General features: G+C 38.6%; 1 protein-coding gene across 2 annotated transcripts; it reads left to right on the top strand.

Moving 5' to 3' along the window:
* Nucleotides 1-70: 70 nt before the first annotated feature.
* Nucleotides 71-20,396, top strand: lats2 (large tumor suppressor kinase 2). Of its 2 annotated transcripts, XM_067443636.1 has the most exons (11): nucleotides 71-315; nucleotides 656-2,546; nucleotides 3,536-3,602; nucleotides 6,380-6,621; nucleotides 6,717-7,109; nucleotides 13,143-13,275; nucleotides 13,414-14,945; nucleotides 15,103-15,685; nucleotides 15,791-15,973; nucleotides 16,075-16,181; nucleotides 16,394-20,396. In XM_067443636.1, exons 5-11 carry the CDS (start codon nucleotides 6,756-6,758, stop codon nucleotides 16,916-16,918), a joined length of 3,417 nt encoding a protein of 1,138 aa, XP_067299737.1. In that variant the 5' UTR covers nucleotides 71-315; nucleotides 656-2,546; nucleotides 3,536-3,602; nucleotides 6,380-6,621; nucleotides 6,717-6,755; the 3' UTR covers nucleotides 16,919-20,396. The 2 variants fall into 2 exon arrangements, with proteins under 2 accessions (XP_067299737.1, XP_067299735.1); XM_067443634.1 differs by lacking the exons at nucleotides 71-315; nucleotides 656-2,546; nucleotides 3,536-3,602 and adding an exon at nucleotides 3,617-4,032.
* Nucleotides 20,397-20,996: the final 600 nt, after the last annotated feature.

A 20,996-nucleotide genomic window follows, 5' to 3' on the forward strand; every position in this document is an offset into this window, starting at 1 on the left:
CACAGCCAACCGATCATACCGATGACGACCACTGAAATGACGACACACTCGCTACCCCCGCCGCCATTTTGGGAGTCAGATTGTAAATATTACTAGTGAAGAAAAGCAAAAACGTCCGCAAATTCGGTGGCCTTATTATGGTTCACACGTGCGTAGTGGCCGGGTGTCGGAACAGGAGGACTCCTGGGACCACATTATCCTTCTACAGATTTCCACGGGACCCAGAGCGAAAGCAGCGCTGGATCGCTGCTGTGAATCGTGAAGGGTGGGTGCCAAACGAGGGCAGTAGACTCTGCAGCACTCACTTCATTTCAGGTATGAAATGTGGTATAGGATATGATGGATTTTGTTTTGTTTTTGTTTTTTGCAGGGATAGTACTTGTTATTTCTGGTAATGGGGGAATATGTGTTTATGTTTCCAACGCCCATGCCTGATGTAGATAACGGAGCATTATGTTATCCTTACCATTTTGATACAATTTGGGTTAAACGTAAATTTCCACTCTTTATTAACCTGTCACTATTTATTTAACCCTCTGACATTCCTCACTTAAGAATCAGAACATAAATGCTCTATTCAATATTTAATGCACTATACTAGGTTTGCATTATGATAAAAATATATTATATAAATGTTGTGTTGTTCCATTGGCAGGAAAGCAAGTGAAAAATCCTCGATCCCCAGACTATGTTCCTTCAGTTTTCACTTCAGCGCCACTGTCGCCAAATATGAAAGAAGCAAGTTCCTGTGAAATGTATGATAAACAAGAGGCACAAGTGGAGGCAGCAAATGCTTTGCTCTTCCTGCAAGGACAAGGGCGTTTCTTGGAGGATCATGGCGACATCAGAAGTCAAGAAGAGCCAGAGAGTTTTTCCTCTTCACTAAGTAGTTGCGATGAAGAGGATGATAAGATTGAAGATGGCATAGAAGAAGACATCTCACTGACAAGTGTAAACCAAAGAGGAAGAGCAGTGCAACGCATTTCCTCTGAATATGAGTCCAGTCTTGAGGCTCTTAAGAAAGAGAATACAGAGCTGAGGGAATCAATAGAAAAGATGTCTCTCACCGAGGCGTCCTTCAAAAATGATCCAGAAAAGGTTCGGTTCTATACAGGATTGCCAAACTATTTTGTGTTTGAGACAGTGATGTTGCTTCTCGTGCCACACATGAAAGGGGACAAAAATGCGAAACTCTCAAAATTCCAGCAACTGCTTTTGACTCTAATGCGACTAAGGCTTGATCTTAGAAACCAAGACTTAGCCTACCGTTTTGGGGTAAAGGTTGCCACAGTGACAAGGACTGTCCATCGGATTATTAATATAATGTTCACCACCCTCGTGCCAACTGCTGTTTTTTGGCCGTCTAGAGTGGAGCTCAGAAAAAACCTACCTGCAGCTTTGCGTTGCACATATCCAGACTGTGCAGTGATTGTTGACTGCTTTAGGGTGTCTCTGGAAAAAGCTTTCAGTGTGGATGTAAATCAAGAGGTTACATCTACATCATTGACTTCACCAGCTCAGTCCACAGTGAATGAGCTTAAATATGTGATAGGTGTTGCTCCTCAGGGTGTGGTCACGTTTGTCTCGAGGGGATCACCAGGTCACGTCAGCGACAAGAATTTAGTTGAGAGCTCTGGTCTACTTTGTAAGCTCCTGCCTGGTGATGTTGTTCTGGCCGAGCATGACTTTGACATTGGGGGCTTGGTGGGGGCTTGCAAAGCCGACCTCAAAATCACTAGTAGCAGTTACACTGAAAATAGTCAGAGTGGAGAAGATATTTCAATGGTTGGTCTCTCAGATCAACTAAATGTTCATAGGCATGTTGGGAAGGTAATAGACATGGTCAAAAGAAGATATTGTATGTTGACTGGACCTGTGGAGAGTCCCTTTACAGTCATAGAACGCACTTCCAGTGTGAGCACTTTTGATAAGATTGTGCAGGTCGCTTGTGCCTTGAATAATCTGTGCATTTCTGCCGCACCCCTGGAATAAATGCTCATATTAGCCAGACTTTTGCAAAAGTGACAGTTACCTGTACAACGGCTGAATGCGCCTTTATTGTTTCCCCATTTTACAGAAGAGAATACGTTTTCTGTTGTTAAAAGAGTGATATGAGCATTTCTAAGAACATTTATGCAACCTAAGGACCAGTTTATACCAAACATATTCATCAGGCACAGGTCTCTGTACAAATATCTTTCTAGTGTTTTTTTTTACATGAGGAACTTCCTTATTCTTTGAGTTGACTTTGTTGATGCTTTGGTTTGATAGAGACATTCCATCCATAATTTGCTATTGTCAAGAGTGAAGCTTGTATGCTGAGAATGTAAAATATTCAAGGCACAGATGAAGGCGTCTCAGTCGGAGACAGTTATAGTTGTGTATTGTGACATCAGCTGCCCTTAGTTCCAGTGCCTTTGTCCATGTGATGCCTATACCATTTTTTGCTTCTGTATAGATATGCACTATATTTTTGCCTTAATCCAGTAGTACTTTGTTCTTTCCTTCTGATGATGCCTTGTCAGTCTACCATGCAATGTGATTGTGTAAGTACCACAAAATTACAGTTTAGCTGTTATATGATCATTATTGTTTTAAATCAACTCTAATAACATTTAGACTTGTATATTCACTATCAAATTCAACCATACAGTACTATACCCTGGCTTTCACTTAACTGTGTCTGTGTGTTACATTTATCTCTGTTATGGTTTGTGAAAACAATTATGCGCAGCGTATGTTGAATTTTTCATTTTACTCGTACGTTCTATGTGTAAAGTTTACCAACACAACTGAATTATTAATTATCAAATGAAGCATCTTGTTGTATAACATGAAAATGTCTTCATGAAATGTTGAGTACTTGTAATTGGCACTGACCCTTTATTCTTAAAGGGATTCAGTTCCCCCAAAAACAAAACAAAAAAGAAGAAAAAAAGATATTTTGAAGAATGTCGGTAACCAAACAGTTGATGGGCCACATTGACTTGCATAGTATTTTTTGCCATAGTTTTTTTTGGGTTAACTATCCCTTTCCTTTTCTTTATTCCCATGAATTTGTACTTTATATAACTCAGAAACAACATGACACAGACCCCCACCCCCATAATTTTGCAGTAGTTTTAAGGTAGTTGACATGAAATAGTCCTGCGTTGTGACATTCCGTACTCAACAGCATTTTGCTTATTTGATCATAATCCATAGATACTTGTTAATTATTTAAATATATATATTTTTGAGAGAATGCATGGCATAATTATACTTTTAATTTATGTCAGCACACAGTATACTTTAAAATAAACAAAGGGGTATGAAAGAAATATTTGCATGTAATAGCACATCAAATATATGTTTTATATTCATTTACATTTTAGCTGAAAATCTTGATATAAAAAAAATGATATGCCGTAATGTGTCAACTATACAGTCCCTGTTTCACAATCATTCATCAGAGCATGTCAAAACTTATAAGCAGAGTGTTTTGTCTGTCTTTTTGTTTGTTGTGCTTGGTTTAATTATGTGTGATTTCCTTTAGGATTTGAGACTAAACTAACTGAAGGACGCCATGCAACAACCTGATCAATGAGGAGCCAGTAAAGAAAGTATGCCTATAGATTATTTTTTATAATAACATCATTAATGATTACCATTATGAGTTCATCCCTGGTACCATATATCAGCCAATAATTTCCCATTCCAATAATTGTATCTGCTAGTGTAACATCAGATCAGAATCTCAGCGTTGTAAATGTAGGAAGCCCCGCCCAGGGTATGTGCAGTGCTGACGTGCATGGCCGCCTCACGTGACTCCTTTGGAATGTTAACAATGCAGTAAGTGTCCAACTTTGTACTGCATTCTAATTCTGCCGTGAGTGGCGAGAAAATGGAGGACAATCCCATGATTTTCACAGTGTGCTTTTTATGAGAGAACATCGAAATACGATCCTTGGGCAACAAAACACCAGACCGATAGTGTACAACTTTTCTGAAGTTTAAATCAGTTCCCTGGAATAAGGTACCAATTATCACATGGTGAGTCGCTTAAAACTTTCTTAATATTTCAAAACGTTGGGCATTGGAAGTTTTTAGGAGTTTCTATATTCGATTAGCGGTCGCAAATCCTTTGTGAGTTAAGGAAGTTGTATTGCTCATTTAAAGTGAGATAGGAGTGTACAGCACATTCTCCCTGTGCTGGAATGCGGACTTGCTCCAGCGGATCTGCGTTCCTCTCGCTCCAGTCTCAGAGCGCTGAAACCTCTAACTTAGGCCCCGTAACTCTATTCCTAGTTAAAACTTACTTTGTGTATATGAACGCATTTTTAAATAATAGTCGCTGTTTGTTAATCTAATGAGAAAATGCGAGATTATGTAGCCTACGTTAAAGCATTTTTACAGCAGGCAGGGATGGGACATTATAAAACCGAATCTTTGTCTAAACTAAACGTAACAATATCTTGGCTTTTACTGATAAAACTCGCTAAATTATAGTTATGTTAAAATCTCATGAAATTCAGTGGTGATAAAAAAGACGCTGCCACGAGCTGCGGGTAATGTTGTATTTTTACTCGTGCGTAACAAACTATCCTCATGCTTTTTTTCCCATTCGTCGCGCGCAGTCAGATGTTTACCCAAAGGTTTTAGCTGTACCAAGATTATGTACTACAGCGGTCCGATTGCGTTACACATTGATTGTTTTGAAATGGTATAATTCACTCCAGCCCCCACCCCCACCCCCAATTATTAATTTTTTCCCCGCATAAACTGTGCTATAATGACGTGATGAGATGTCTTCATATTACACTTCTTGTTTTTGTCTGCTTTGTGTTGTTAGAATATTTTGCTTGTGATTGATACAAATATCAAATTAAACAAAAACAGTGGCAAATGTAAGGCAATTTTTTTTTTTTTTTTTTTTTTGGAAAGAGGACCACTGAGGGGGGCAAAATAAGAGAGGAGCCTGTATCATCAGTATGATTCATACATGAGACTTTATACTTTATAATGTGACGTAACATTAAAAGTTATTTAATTTATTTTATTATTTAATATATTATTTAAAATGTTTAGTTTTTTCATTGACTATTGCTGAAGTGTCCTTAGATTAGTATTTGAATGCAGTAAGTGGTACACATTTTGCTGTTGTAACATGTGGAATGGAGGGCATAAAAATGTTGGATGCTTTGACAATAATGAGAATTAGACTATATAGACTGGGCAATGCATTTCAGTATTGAGCACCAGCATTCCAGAAATACGTTTGTCCTAAAAATCCTTTCTTTTTGTGGTCATAGCCCCCTTTCACCAGAAAACAAGAAATCAGATTTAATGCTGTAAAACGTTTGGAATTTGAACACCCATAATATATCATGACATGATCCATTTTCTCTGCTGTCTATGATCTATTTCCTATAGAAACAGGAAGTTTGAATGGATATTGAAGAGCTTGTTTTATGGTCGCCGTTACAAACCATGATCAGTAGTTTTTTTTTTGTCTGTTTCCCCAAAACAGAACACTGTATTTTTGCAGAAAAATAAATAAGTCTGTCAAATCACATCTAACATAATAGTTTGTATGTATGTTTATATTATTCACAACAGACTTTTATGTTAGATGTGATCAATTGATTTGACAGCTATCAAATCTAGTACTTGCATCTAATATAAAATAAAAATAGCCATTTTATTCCTGTGAGGGCAAAGCTGATTTTCTTTAAAATCATTACTCCAGTCTTCAGTGTTGATCCTTAAATCATTCTAATTTGATGATTTGCTGCTTAATAATTTTTTTTTTATTGTATATTCAATGTTGAAAATGGTTGCTTAATATTTTTGTGGAAACATTCTTTTTAAGGATACTTTGATGAATAGAAAGTTCAAAAGAACAACATTTATTTGAAATGGAAATCTTTTGTAATATTATAAATGTCTTTACTGTCATTTTAATGCATCCTGAATAAAAAAAGTATGCATTTCTTACAAAACAAATCTGACATTTCTTACTCAAACCTTTCAACGGTAGTGTATGTTTCACAAAATATGTTGTAGAAGTTATTTTATTGTTGCGTTGTTTAGTAATTATTTGGTTGTCTCTTTCTAAAGTAAGGTTTTGCCCTTATGACTTGACACATAATTCTGCATACATTGCTTTCCATGTGAATTAAGGAACATGCTGCTCTTCCTCTGGCTGCATATTCTGCTTCAAAAGAGTAAAAGCACAGTTATACCAAGTTAATCTGCATGCACTTAGCGACGTGTTTAAACCTATGTAAGATGTGCTAATGCCCGATCAGACTCAGGTATTTGACATGGAGTAGTGATACAGGGCCTTGGACTTGCCTGGACTGCACCCTGACCCTTCTGTCTAACACTGTCTCCACAGGCAAAGATGCATACCAGACTGGGATGGAACAAGTGCGCAGACGGAATAACCCCTCACATGTCTTGGGAGGAGGGGGAGTGTGAGCCCTGAAAGGGGTGCTGGGATGTGAGTAGGCCTGCATCCAGCACGAGCCAGAGCCAAAGAGGCAGCAGCAACAAAGACGAGCGACAACAGGAATCCTAATCTTAACTTGCATCTTTCCCACTGCAGCCTGTTATCTATTCAGGTCACACTGAGCCTGGGTGTGTACAGTTGTGTGTCTTTTTGTAGGATTGTACTACTGTTTTGTGTTTTCCTGAGAGAGAGTAACTGACTGAATATTTTTGTCTTATCCAAGTGTGAAGAGTTTGTGTGAGAGTACAGGCCACATTCACTCATGAGGCCTAAGACCTTCCCTGCCGCCCCATATGTGGGCAACACGCGCCAGCGGCTGCAGGAGATCAAGGAGGGACTGAAACAACCAGCAAAGCTGGTCAGCCAGGCGCTTCATGGAGGGAGCACTCGAGGGGAGGGGGGCAGAGGTGGCGACTCTAAGGGCAAAGACCAAGCTGGTAGGCAACAACAGCTTCGGCAGCCCCAGAAGTTCAACAACTACCAAAATGCCCTGCGAGAGATCCGCAAGTCTCTGATGCCCTTTGCCAATGAATCGGGTCCAGGATCCAGCTCAGGCCACCCCGGTGAAGTCAACAGACAGATGCTACAGGATCTTGTCAACGCTGGTTGTGATCAGGTAAGGAATGTCTATGTTGGATATACGTGCATGTGGGGTTTAATAATATAAATATAAATAAAAATTCTAATACTAAAATGTAAATATTTGTTTTATATTAATATTAGTTTATATAGTCTGTATTCTTCTGAATAAATAAATATACACCACCCTTCAAATGTTTGAAATGTTTGGGGTTGCTAATAATTTTTGAATATTATAATGTACTTTTTTATGGAGATTTATATATAAATCTCGAGGTATAAACATAGGTTTATATTTATGTATCTTACTTTGTATTGTATCTTGGTCAGCAAATCTTGTTTTTCATGTAATGTTGGTGATGGTGAACAGGGGTTAAAAATGTGAATAATTTACTGAACATAAACTTTATGCATTCAGAAATGATTCTGAAAATAATTTTAGCTTGAGCAATTAACATTGTTGGGGCTTAGCAGATATAGGGCTTTGAACATTGTACAGTGGATATTCAGTGCAGCCTATCCAGTCTTTGCCAAAAAATGAAATTTTTATAATATTGAGTGAAATGTTGGAATGGCAGTTTATTTGGTATTTTAGTTCTTTTTCTTCTTAAAGAGCTTAGTGGAACATCTCTGCCCCAAAGGAAGTGGCAGAATACAAGTCAGCTATTTCTCACCTTTAACATTCAAAAATACAAATATTTATACATGCATAGTTTTCCATTTATGTATTAGCCAATATCATTGTTAGTTGATCATGGTCCAGTTAATGCATAACTACTATACTAGAATATACTACTGTAGTATTTTAAATGGGTTGTTTTATTGTATGTGTGTTGCTGTGCAATAGTGGTTGTTGTGCAATCACTACTAAGTTAAATGTGTTACATGTGTTCTGGTCCCTGTATTCAAATTTAGTGGCTGAATATTAAAAGGATAATTCTTCCTAGAATGTGTATAATAGTTCACACTAAAGAATGTATTTTGAAGAATGTTGACCAAGCAAACAAAAACGAGATATTTAATATTCTTTTATGTTCCACAAAACATTTTTATTTTTATTAAAAAATATTTTAAAGCTAAAATTAAATAAAGCTAAAACTTAAACATAAAATGAAATGTCCACTAACTAAAAATGTCTAAAACTGAAATAAAAATACATTAAAGCTATATAGAAAAGCTGATAAAAATGTCAAAACCACAAAGCAAAATTACTAAACCTTTAACAAAAATTAAAATGAAAACTGAGAATATAAAAGCCCATTCAAAATATGAAAAAATATGACATTTTTTGTATATATATATATATATATATATATATATATATATATATATATATATATATATATATATATATATATATATATATATATATATATATATATATATATATATATATATATATATATATATATATATATAAAATAATATTCCATTGTTGCACTTTGAGATTCTTCGGAATGAAAAGTGTGTTAAAAATCATTATTATATGTAAAATGTTTAGTGTGCTTTGATTTCAGGCTGTCTAATACAGACCCCTTGTCAGATCATTAATGAATATGTGTTGGGGCTTTGCTACTAATATTCAGACACAGCTCTGAGAGCAGCCCTGTGATTGCATTAGGCATGTGAGGAATGCTGTGCTCAAGCCCATGCACAACACCACCGAGAAATCCACCACGGCCCAGTGGAATTACGAGGCCTAGCTGAAGGGAGGCGAGCTGCCTTTATGACATGGCTAAATAGAGACTGGAATGGGGCTTTTTTAGGTTCCTGGAAGCTGAAACATGCTATCAGATGAAGTATAGTATGGAGTCAGACTTGATTTGGATCATGTTGTCTGGATACATTCTTAACGGTTTTATCTTTTGCTGTCGGTCCTGATGATTTGATTTTTATTTTTTTTTGCACATTCAAATACATATAGATATATATGGATGGATCTCATCAGTTCTAGACACTTGGGTTATATATCCTCCTGTAAACAAATTTGGTCTCTTAAAAGATATACTATTTCACAAGCTTTTGTGCTTTTTTTCACAATCAGTAGGTTGATTGTCTTTTCCTTGCATTTATTGAACAGGGCGTACAACATTACAGAGGAAGTGCTCAGTTCAGTTGTAGATGTGTTGTGGTCCAGTTTCCCCTGCAGAAATGAGAGGCAGTAGGCTGGGATGGCACAGAGATTCTGACCATGTCCATTGCATGTTTTTGTCTTTACGTGTGGTTTAGCTTTCTTTTTTAGTGTATACAAAAACATGAAATTTGTGTTTTGTGGTTCAGTGTGTCTGACTTTGTGTCTCCCCTGTATTCAGATTTAGCATAGCTAAGAGTTTGAATCTTGTTCCTGAGACGTACACCACATGCACCTAGACCTCCCATAAGATCTAGACATACATTTCATGTTTTTTTTATTAATAGTAATAGTCATTATTGTGAAATGACTCAGCTGTGGTGTGTGACTTGGTATTTTTAGTCCTCCTCTGACTGGGGCCTGTGTTCCTCTTCTAACCCTCCGTACATTCCAGGAAGGTAAATGGCCGCCGCTGGTCCTTCCTTGGGTTTCTTTAGTTTGATTATTATCATTGGTTTTCGCCTCACAAATTACACAGCAATGCGGCTAACGGTTACATAACCAACTTTGAAGGAGGAATTGTTTTGGTTGGGAAATAAAAGGGGGTGGGAGGGTATAGGAAGAAGATGAGTATGATGTGTGTTGTGGATTTGTGGTTTCGAGCTTAGGATATAAAAAGCTGCCTGCATACATCATGCATGTGATGTTTATGTTTATGAACTTGTGGAATATTCACAACATGATAAAAATGTAGTGCTCTGTTGGCATATAGTGTTTGCACATGATCTAAATGTTTATATTACCCTTCCCTCGCAACCCAGTATTTCCAGGGTCTCAAACGAACCACAACTGGTCAGTGCTGTGCAGCATAGCATTTTTGCATTAAAGTCAGCCTGAAACTCCTTTGGACATACGTTATGTTAAATTTGGAACAGGCTATTTAAAAAGGGCAGAGCTTTATTTTTACTTTTTAGTAATTTATTGGATCATAAAAGCGTTATCATCAAAAATGACCCAAGTGGTTGGAAAGTAATGAAAATTACTTGACAGAAAATGACAGATTGTCATTTATCTGGCTATCACCAGACCAAGCTCAATTTAAGATTGAACATTGGTCTGGGGAGTCTGCTCTGTATTTTCTACTGCACCAGAGGCATGATAAATGAGCATTATTCAAATGACTCTGTACGCAATTAGATAGTCCTTCAACCAATCAGACCACAAGAGGTGTGATCAACGTGCAACAACCCATTGTTTCTCTATCTGTCATCGCGTTAAACCCGCCAATAGTATGCCAGATGGATAAGGCAGTCTGTGATTGGCTCCCGCAAAAGTGTAACAGAAGCAGTAGAAATTAATTTACAGGTTTCCAGACTGAGTTCCCACGCGAAAATCAAAAGCACCGGCAGATCAGGCTGGCTTTACCCAGTCTAGAATGTCATGCCAACCAAAAAGAAGCAAATTGTTGCATTTTTTATAAATCTTTTCTGAAGGATATTTTTTTTTTTTATCAAGTAAGTGCAGACATGAGCATTTCTTTCAATAACAATAAAATATTTTAAATCCCAAACTTTTGAGTATTACTGTATTTTATCAATTTATGCATACCCTAGGAATTGAACTCATGATCTCAGTGTTGCAAGCGCCATGCTTTTCTGTTTTAGCTTCTGTTTGAGCTATTTTATTACAGTATGGATAATATTCCACCTCTCCATCCGCTGATGATGTCCTTCCGGTCCTATATCTCAGAGTTTTCCATATGGCTTTCATTTTCATGTTCATTGGTGGAATGTGTTTCAGAATATGGGTCAAAGTGGAAATCCCTAAAAGGAACAGTGAACAGCATTGGAATATCGCTATGTCACTTTAGTTGAGAAGAATCTATATTGTTTACTTTTTAAAGTTAGAGTTTAGGGTGGGAGGGTTGGGGGGAGAGAAAAAAGTGTGGTATTTCCCAACACCACAGTCAGAAATTGAATGTCTAGCATAGCATTGAGGCTTGTGGTCATGACAGGGGTGTAAATATATTTTGGATCTAACCAAATGAATGCCAAAGGCACATTGGAACCGAATGATCTCAAATAAGGAGTGAAGGAGAAGGGACATTTTAAAGAAACACTGAAGCATAGATTTACACACATCTTGGAATTCTTGCTTCCTGGCTCATGGAATGTCCTGAACATCTGTCGCCATGACAGTGGAGGTCAGGGCTGAAACTCTGACCTGGGGCCAAACCAGACCCAGCCCTTGCTGAAACCAGCCTGAAGTCCATGTTGGATTGTTGTGTTTGCGTGTGTCTTTTAAAAAGAGAGAGTGGCGCCTCTAAATCACTAAGGGGGACAAGACGGCACACCCTTGGAGTGGACAGTGATGGAATGCAACAGAAAGCCCTGGCACTTTTGAGAGCAGCGATCACTCACAGACAGACAGCGCGTGTGTTAGGAGTATTTCCTGTGTTTTGTACAATACTGACCATAGTGCCAGACAATTGTGAATGAGCATTTAGACAATCGGATGGCAATACACAGATTAAATGGATAAACTACTTTGAGGAATGTGTGCAGATGTCGCACTTTGCATAATGAGTGTCCACAATTTGTACGGTTGCTGCTTTATGCCTGTTCCATATTTTTTTATTACTCTTTCTTCTGTCAGTGCCATCTAACTAAAACTCCACAGAATCGATGGAATGATTTGTATTACGCTGACTTTGTCATAGTTAAATTTAATATTTACCTACTTGCTGTTCTTTGAATGCATAGTGGACAAAAAGCACAAGTATGTGCTGAATTAAGCACTTATTCCTTTTTTTCTTTCTCTTTTTTCCATGGCATGTTTCGTGCAGTACCATGTTTAAACACCAGATGCAGTATAACACAGCTTGCTGTGCTGCTGTAGAATTGGTTTGGGCAGAATGTCTTCTGAATGAGGTCATATGCCATTCAAGGGGATTTCCTCATATAGGTGTGGGTCTCTGCTCACAGAAGACTACATGTCTGATTTGTTTAATTTTGGATTGCTGCGGCTTTGCAAAATGTGACAAAGAAAGCGTAAAATTAATTTAAAAAAATTAAAAATAAAATAATGTATTATCATGTATTACCATGAAATACGTGAACCATTGAAAATTTCTTGCAGCACAAATGTTTGGTCAAATGTGCCAATTACCAGTCATAGTGCATATGTGGCCTGGCATAGGAAGGAACTTGTGCATGTTTTGCAGAGGAAGCAGCTGCAGGGAATGCTATTTTAAGCGTTATTTGCTATGCGTGTATGCATGGGTTGGTTTATATTTACATGCATGTTCATCTGTACATATGTACACGTGCTTATCTAAATAATCAAGGTGCATGTATTAGACAGCCTGAAATCAAATCGCACTAAACATTATATAATAATAATAATAATTTTCCATAACTGTATACTGATAGAATGCTAATGTGACTCCCCAAGAATGTAAGCTAAATTAAACATTGCCTTAACATGATGGAAGTCTGACTTTTGACTGAATTAGTAATTGTTTACAAATACTAATACAAAATCAGTCTCTCTAGTCACAAATTTCTCTAGTTTACACTGGTGCATGAAGCAAACAAATATTAAAGTAACAGATGTTAAAGAACATCATATCTGCTCTACATCTGACTGGGGAATATTTGGCTCAAAAAATGTCAGAATTTAGTGGCGGTCATAGCCTTAGCACCTTTTGACTTCTCTTAAAGATAATATTTTATTTTGCTGGTTTATGCTCTTATTCACAAAATTGATCCAAATGAAGTTCTTTGGGAACAACAAAGAGTGCAATGTATATAGGTAGTTGTAATCTCATTTTTAAAAGTTCCAAGTAGTATTGGATCATCTCAAGTATCTATTTAAAATCCTTACATGTACTGTATGTAGAGGTACCTCACTGTTTCATAATGAGAGGAATTGCATTGTGAAAAAAAATGCACGTGTTGCCTATGTTTTGATAGTTCTCTGCTTGAATTTGTAAAACAGGAAATGGCCGTACGTGCCCTGAAACAGACTGGCAGCCGTAACATTGAGGCAGCGTTGGAATACATTAGTAAAATGGGTTACCTGGACCCCCATAATGAACAGATTGTACGTGTCATCAAACAGACTTCCCCAGGTATGTGCACGATTTATATATATGTATATATGTATGTATATATATGTATATGTGTGTGTATATGTGTATGAATATATTTATATTATGAATTATCTTCTGCCTTTAAGTGCAAAGTGAAACATTTCTAATTCGCTACAGGAAAGAGTGGCATGCCAAATATGATGGACCACAGGACAGCAATAGAAGGCACTGGGGATGGTCCAATGCCCCCTTATCACCAAATGGGAGCACCACTGTATGAGGGCGCTAGTTATGGGGCTGAGGGTGAGATGGCTCGTGTGTACATGGGTGGACCACCTGTCATGAACTACATGGCACCACCTGCCAACACTTCACAGGGTCCTACCATGGGAAACCCAATGGGTCGGCCTGCAAGTATGGGTGCCTACTCTACAAGCATGGCTCCTCAAACTAACACAGGGAACCCTATGTACACCCCTGGTCCAGCCCAGCAAAAAGGATACCCTGGTGCAATAGACCAGGCCATGATGGGCTACAGTGTGCCTGGACCACCCATGCAAATCCAACCTCAGCCCTCAGGAGGCCCTGGTCCTCATTATGACTACAGGCCTCATATGATGGAGGCCTCCAGCTATGGGGTCAAACGAAGTGCTTCCTTCCAGAATAAGATGCCCCAACTAACACCTGAGAACTATGTTAATATGCCAAGCAAAGGAGCAATGGGCCAAAACGCTGGTGGCTACGCTCCCAACTTATATCTGCCACCACATCCACATCCACTCCAAGCCAGCCCCAGCTCACACCAGGTTCATTTGATGCAACGCCCCCCTGGTGTTGCCCCTGGAGCTATGGGAGGTGAGTTCTCTGATGTCCCTCAAGGCCTTCTGACCCCTTCCAGGGCCAGTCTGAACCTTGACCTGTATGAGCATCACTGGCCAGGAGCCCAAGGTCCTGAGGGGACTCCTCCAGCCAGGCAGCCACAGGGGCCTTTTAGAGGAGAGGTACGTGTCCCAAGTAGGGCCAATTCTTTTAACAACCACCAAAAGGTGACTGTGAGGCAGGCATTGCCTCCTACAACTAGTGTTCCTGGCAAGCCGGAGTCATCATTGGGTCCACCTAACACAATAACTGCAGTGACCTCTCCACCAATCCAGCCACCTGTTAAGAGTATACGGGTCATGAGGCCTGAGCCGAAGACAGCAGTGGGACCATGCCATCCAGGCTGGCTGAGTGCACAAGCACAGGAAGCACCAGAGTCTCATGGATACATGACAGATGAGACTTTTACCCTGGAGCCCAATCAAGAACATCGCTGCCCACCTCCACCTTACCCCAAAACACTGCTCCTGTCTGGATCAGGAGCTGAGCCTGCATCCCTGGAGACTGGAGCCATGGGGGGACTTCAAGATATCAGTGCAACAAGTAGGACTGTCCAGAGTGCCTCCGTTGGAAAGCAGGAGGAACCTGTCTCCAAAGACAAAGTGAAGACAAGCAAAGGAGAGAAGGCTGTGAAGGATAAGAAGCAGATCCAAACCTCACCTGTGCCTGTGCGAAAGAATGCCCGTGATGAAGAGAAGAGAGAGTCTCGCATTAAGAGTTATTCTCCCTTTGCCTTCAAGTTCTATATGGAGCAGCATGTGGAGAACGTGATGAAGACTTACCAGCAAAAACTCAACCGCAGGATGCAGCTGGAGCAAGAGATGTCCAAGGTAAGCAGTACTGGAACTTCATTAACCACAATAACCACTGTTTGATGATTTCGCACTTCAGCCAATTGTGTTGTTAATTCTGAGTGTTCACTGTTGAGTGTAAATGTTATTGTTGTCAAATAAAAAACATCCTATTCTATATCTTACTATTTTACAGGCTGGCCTTTCAGAGGCAGAGCAGGAACAGATGAGAAAGATGCTTTACCAGAAAGAATCCAATTACAACCGACTACGACGTGCCAAGATGGACAAATCAATGTTTGTCAAAATCAAGACACTTGGCATTGGAGCCTTTGGTGAGGTGTGTCTTACACGTAAAGTGGACACGGGGGCACTGTATGCCATGAAGACTCTAAGAAAGAAAGATGTTCTGAACCGAAACCAAGTAGCCCATGTGAAAGCAGAAAGGGATATCTTGGCAGAGGCTGACAATGAGTGGGTAGTCAGGTTGTACTACTCATTTCAGGACAGAGACAGCTTGTACTTTGTCATGGATTACATTCCTGGAGGAGATATGATGAGCTTGCTGATTCGCATGGGGGTTTTTCCAGAGCCCTTGGCCAGGTTTTATGTGGCAGAACTGACACTGGCCATCGAAAGTGTGCATAAGATGGGCTTCATCCACAGAGATATCAAGCCAGACAACATCCTCATTGACCTGGATGGACACATCAAACTGACTGATTTTGGTCTGTGTACTGGGTTCCGTTGGACACACAACTCAAAGTATTACCAAAAAGGTAAGGGAGATGAAGACAACCTGATGATCATAGCCCTAAATACAGTTGCAGTTTTTAACAAATCATATGAATTGTTTGTCTTCTCTCTCTGTACTGCTTGAATAGGGAACCATATCCGGCAGGATAGTATGGAGCCAAGTGACTTTTGGGATGATGTGTCTAACTGCCGTTGTGGTGACCGGCTGATGACTTTGGAACAGCGGGACACTCGACAACACCAGCGTTGTCTAGCACATTCTCTGGTTGGCACTCCTAACTACATCGCCCCTGAGGTGCTTCTGCGCAAAGGTAATAGCTTGCACATGATCACCCGAAAGTACAAGCACATTAACAGGAAGTGCTTGTGTTGATAGACATCTTCTCTTGTTGTAATATGTTTCAATCCACAGGATACACACAGCTGTGTGACTGGTGGAGTGTGGGAGTAATCCTGTTTGAGATGCTGGTTGGCCAGCCACCCTTCCTTGCTCCAACCCCAACGGAGACACAACTTAAGGTGAGAGCTCTATATGCACCTTCTTAGGTTCCTTTGCTTATATGGTTGATGTAAACCATAGGTTTCCTCCCAATCTTTCTCCTAGAAAACATAATTTTCTGTAGGGTTTATTTCCTACCTGCCCCCAACACACTTGGCAGACATTTCTAGTAAACCTGAAGATTTTAATTAGAGAAGAAGTGTTGCTAATGTTTATGTCATCACTTTCACAGGTGATAAACTGGGAGAACACTTTGCAGGTGCCCCCACAAGTAAAGCTGAGCCCAGAGGCAGTTGACATCATTGGTCGGCTCTGCTGCTCTGCTGAAGAGCGCCTAGGAGGCAATGGAGCTGGTGAGATAAAGGCTCACCCATTCTTTTCAGAGATGGATTTCTCCAGCAATCTTCGCACACAACCTGCTCCATATCGACCGAAGATTGCCCACCCGATGGATACATCCAACTTTGATCCTGTGGAAGAGGAGGGGGGTCCAGGGGCCTGGAGTGACAGCGGAGACAGCACCCGCACATGGGACACTCTCTGTTCTCCTCACGGCAAACACCCTGAGCATGCCTTCTACGAGTTTACTTTTCGCAGGTTTTTTGATGATAATGGTTGTCCATTCCGTTATCCCAAGCCCCCAGAGGCAACACAAGAACTGTCCAACAGTAGTGTGACTGGTAGCCTGATGTTAGAGGAAGAAGAGGTTAATGAAGAGGAAGAGCAAGGGGAAGGGTGTGAGCCGGTTTATGTGTGAGAATGTCGGTTCGGGTGTTCATGCTGCTCCGCCTTTACCCGTAGAGGACCTTGCCAGTTAACACGCTGCATCTCCTACTCTTCCTTTCAACCCTAATTTTTCTTCAGGGTGTTTGTGTACTTGTTAAGTGCAAGGAAGAACATCAGAAATGGAGTGCAGACATTTCCATCTGAAATGTTTATTCCTCTCAAACCATTATGCAGTATCCATTGCCTGTTACAAATGACTGAAACTCTAACCAGGGACCAAGGAAATACACAAGCTATGCAGCTTAATTCATGGGGACGTTGGTGTGACTGATCAATTTGGCTACTCTCCTATGAGAGTACAAAAACAGAGATGTGTAGCTGCTGCTTTGTGGTTTGTCAGTCAAACCACTCTACTCTTATGGTTAGTGTGTTTTGTCTCAACTGTGCCCCATTCCTTTATTCCACTGGGGGAAAATATCCCAGTCTTACATCATGTTAACACTTCCTTCACCTCTCTCAGCCTGGTGATGCTAACATAGCCATTCCGAACACCAGAGAGGTCTTGGGATGGTGGCTCTGTGGTAAGGCTGCGATCAGGAGTTTAGACAGAAATATCACAATTGACCTCTTAGCGCAATCCCACAAAAATATAAATGCAACATGCACATGCTCTGTCACAACTTACTTTTATTTACTCAAAACCAAACTGACTTCAAATTCAGAAATATTTTCTCAAGTATGGAAGCCAGATTTTCAGATGCAGGATCTTGTGATCCCAGTCATTTTCACATAATTTAGAAGATTTTGTGGCGCCACCAAGTGGTTCAAAGTGAGACTAAACAGTCATGCTTAAGATCTAAGTCCTATATTATAGACTGACAGTATTAGGTCACGTCTTCATGCAAAGTCTGTCCAAAAGATCATGCAGTATTTTGCAGTTAATACACTAATTACAGCTTTTTTTTGTAAATATTATACAGTTATCCTTTTTTATGTTTCATGCCTGATCAGGTGAAATGGTGCTCTCAGACGTGACACAATATTGAAACAAAATGTTATGTACAGCCAGCACTTCAAGGACATGCGATCTTAAAAATCCCATTTTTGTAAAAAAGTTTATAGAAACATCTTTTAAATGTTTAAACCTATTTAGAGCTGAATCCTAATGTCATACATAGTGTATGGTAACAATTGCAATATAGAAAATGAAGAGTTAATTTAAATTAACTATTGACTATTAAATTAAGAATGAAAATTAAATCCTAAAGCCTGCTTTTTTGTTTGCTTGCTAGTAATACGCATGGTAACATTCATTCTTTCAAAATAAATGCCGCACAAAACGATGCGGTACTCCCAAATTTTAATTTTGCTTAAGCGTGTTAGTTTAGTTGCCAAAGTATTGTTCTATTTAATTGATATTCAAATTCAACAAACATTTATCTTGCTTGGCTTGATTTTAATTAGCTTGAAAGCTTTCTTACCCTGTTCCAAATAGCTGCTTTACATTCATCTGCTCATATGTATCTAACACATGCGTCACATTGTTCTTAGAGGTGTGTTTTCTCAGCAGCTCACTATCCAGAACAAATTCGTATAACTTAAAAGAACAAAAAAATACAAGTGCTGGGACTCCAGAGGTTACCTTTTCTTGTTATGCAGATGACTTTATATGCTTTTTATCATATAACTATCTGCTTGATCATCTTATTGTTTCCAAGAACATCTTAATTGCATTTAGTTTCATAAGAAGATCTTAAAAGTCAGACGGGTGGTTTTTGTTGTGTTTGTTCATGCTCATCCAGATCCACTGGAAATGATCTTGTCTGTCACCATCAGTGAACTTTTTAACAAATTTAATAGAAAAAGTGTGAAAATGTTTTGTCATCGAGGCTGCTGCACCATTTCAGCGTGATCACACAGCACAGTATTATAACAAGACAGTTTCTGACTGAAATGTATAGAATACTTTGAGGCAGAAACCTTTTAGAAAATGGTGAGGAAGTGGCAAAAGAAAAATGTATCTAGTGGTATGACTATGTGCAATACAGAAAATACATTATATAGTTTTCTAAATACAACAAATAGCCTTTATAACTTTAAAACTGAATTATGCTATCTAAAAGTATATATATTATATTGATTTATATATTTTCAATATAGTTTCATGACCCAATGCTGCTTATTGTTATTATTACACTATAAAGTACATTATCATCATACTTTCATTTATACTTTCTCTTTGTGTATAGAGTGTGGTTTTGATTGTCAGTACGATTGATTTGGTGTAAGACGAACTGTGTGCTTTCTATTGAATGTGTGGGTGTGGGTGTGTGTGCCATGTGCTGATCAGTATTTCAGGAGATGATGGAAATGTCGTCACTTCTTGCTCTCAGGCAGGTCCTGACTGTAAGAAAGGCGGTGTTTTTAGTGGGATAGCTTGAGGAAGACAAAAACGAAAGCAGGAATGAATGATTGTCTTTTTTGAAGGTCAAAAAAGAAGCCTGAATGAATGATTGTCATTGATTGTGATTGAGACTGAAGGAGATGTATATGGATGTCATGGCAGGATGGATATGGAAACGCATTGTATGCATTTGGTCAACAATATGGATCGTTTTGAATTTCTATGATAAGTCCATTTAATTGTCTTTTTGTGCTCTAATTTGTAGTGATGATGGGTCACCGGCACCACAAGAAAAGTTATTTGTAATAATTATCTCTCAAGCAGACTGACAATCATCTGGTTACGTGCTTGCAGTCAATATTGTAAACTACCCCGTATGACCACTGACTGGAAGAGCTATAAAATAAGCTGACGATAAACCATTCATATTTGCTTTATATATTGTGTCAGTACGATCACTCCTTTAAGTTAAGTGAAAAATGTAAATGTATATACCAGTTCAAATTAGTATATACCAGTTCAAATTAGTATCATGCCTTTGGTCCAATCAAACAAGTTGATTGAGCTCAATGGAGTGTGACAAAGTATTTTCCTACCCCATATTCGTGAGAATGGACCACTCAGTGAAAAAGCACGAGCTTTCTACAAATCTCTCACAGAGTCAAGTTTAGGGTTTGAATGTAATTAGTGTGTTGTGCTTAGAATGGATTCCTTTTGAAAATGTTGACTGACAATCTTTGACTGTATTTAGAACAGTGTGATGATGGGACTTTTTCCTCTAATGTATGTTTTTTGTATTTTAATGGATGAATGGGTTGGGACTTTTTGACATTTGTAATCTTTTAACTGTATTATACAATTCTGTTACTATTGAACATATATTTATACAGATATACATATTTTTTGTATCCTCTTATTCTTTATTTTTCTCTTTTTTGAGCTAACTTTTGAACCCCCATGTCTACAGTATTACAGACAGTATGCATTTGGATTTATATCTTCTTTTTTTTTACATGTATGAATTGAGAATGTATAAGAAATGCTTTCGCTGTCCTCATGTGTAAATGTATATGTCTAAATTAAATTAAACAAATCGTCCTCTTGCTTTGGGTATTGTCGGTGTGTGTGTGTGTCTGGGCCAAGATGTTCAGCTCATGTAAAACATCAGAGTGTGAAACTCTTTGTTAACTTGGTGCATATAATATTTAAATAGTCTATTATTAAGGTTCAAGATTTATATGAGAGAGAGAGACCAATGGTTACATAAATCTGAATAGATCTGGTTACATTTCCGATTATGTATGAAAATTCCCCTTTTTCATTTTATATCAAGTTATGGTTACATTAAATAAAAGTACTCATACGTGTATACATAAAACTAAACTTTTTAAAATCTTTTCTAGAAGCCATGTAGTGGTTTCATTGAGCTATCCAAATAGCCTAATAGAAATACACATGTTCACTTAATTGGGATTTATATATATAATGTTATATGTTCACTCAATATGTTAAAGCAGTATTTTTTTTTTTTACATGCGTTGCCTAGGAAGACAAAAACAAAAATGTTCTTTCAGAAATTGATAGTGCTTTCCAGAGGTTCAAGTGTGTCCAGAAAAAATGAAAATCCCTTAAAATGGAAACAACAAACAAACCGTGAATTAATAATACAAAAGTCTTATATTACTTTAGTTACAACAGAATGAAG

This window comes from Pseudorasbora parva, chromosome 5 (genome assembly GCF_024679245.1).
Source record: "Pseudorasbora parva isolate DD20220531a chromosome 5, ASM2467924v1, whole genome shotgun sequence".
Taxonomy (NCBI): Eukaryota; Metazoa; Chordata; class Actinopteri; order Cypriniformes; family Gobionidae; genus Pseudorasbora; species Pseudorasbora parva.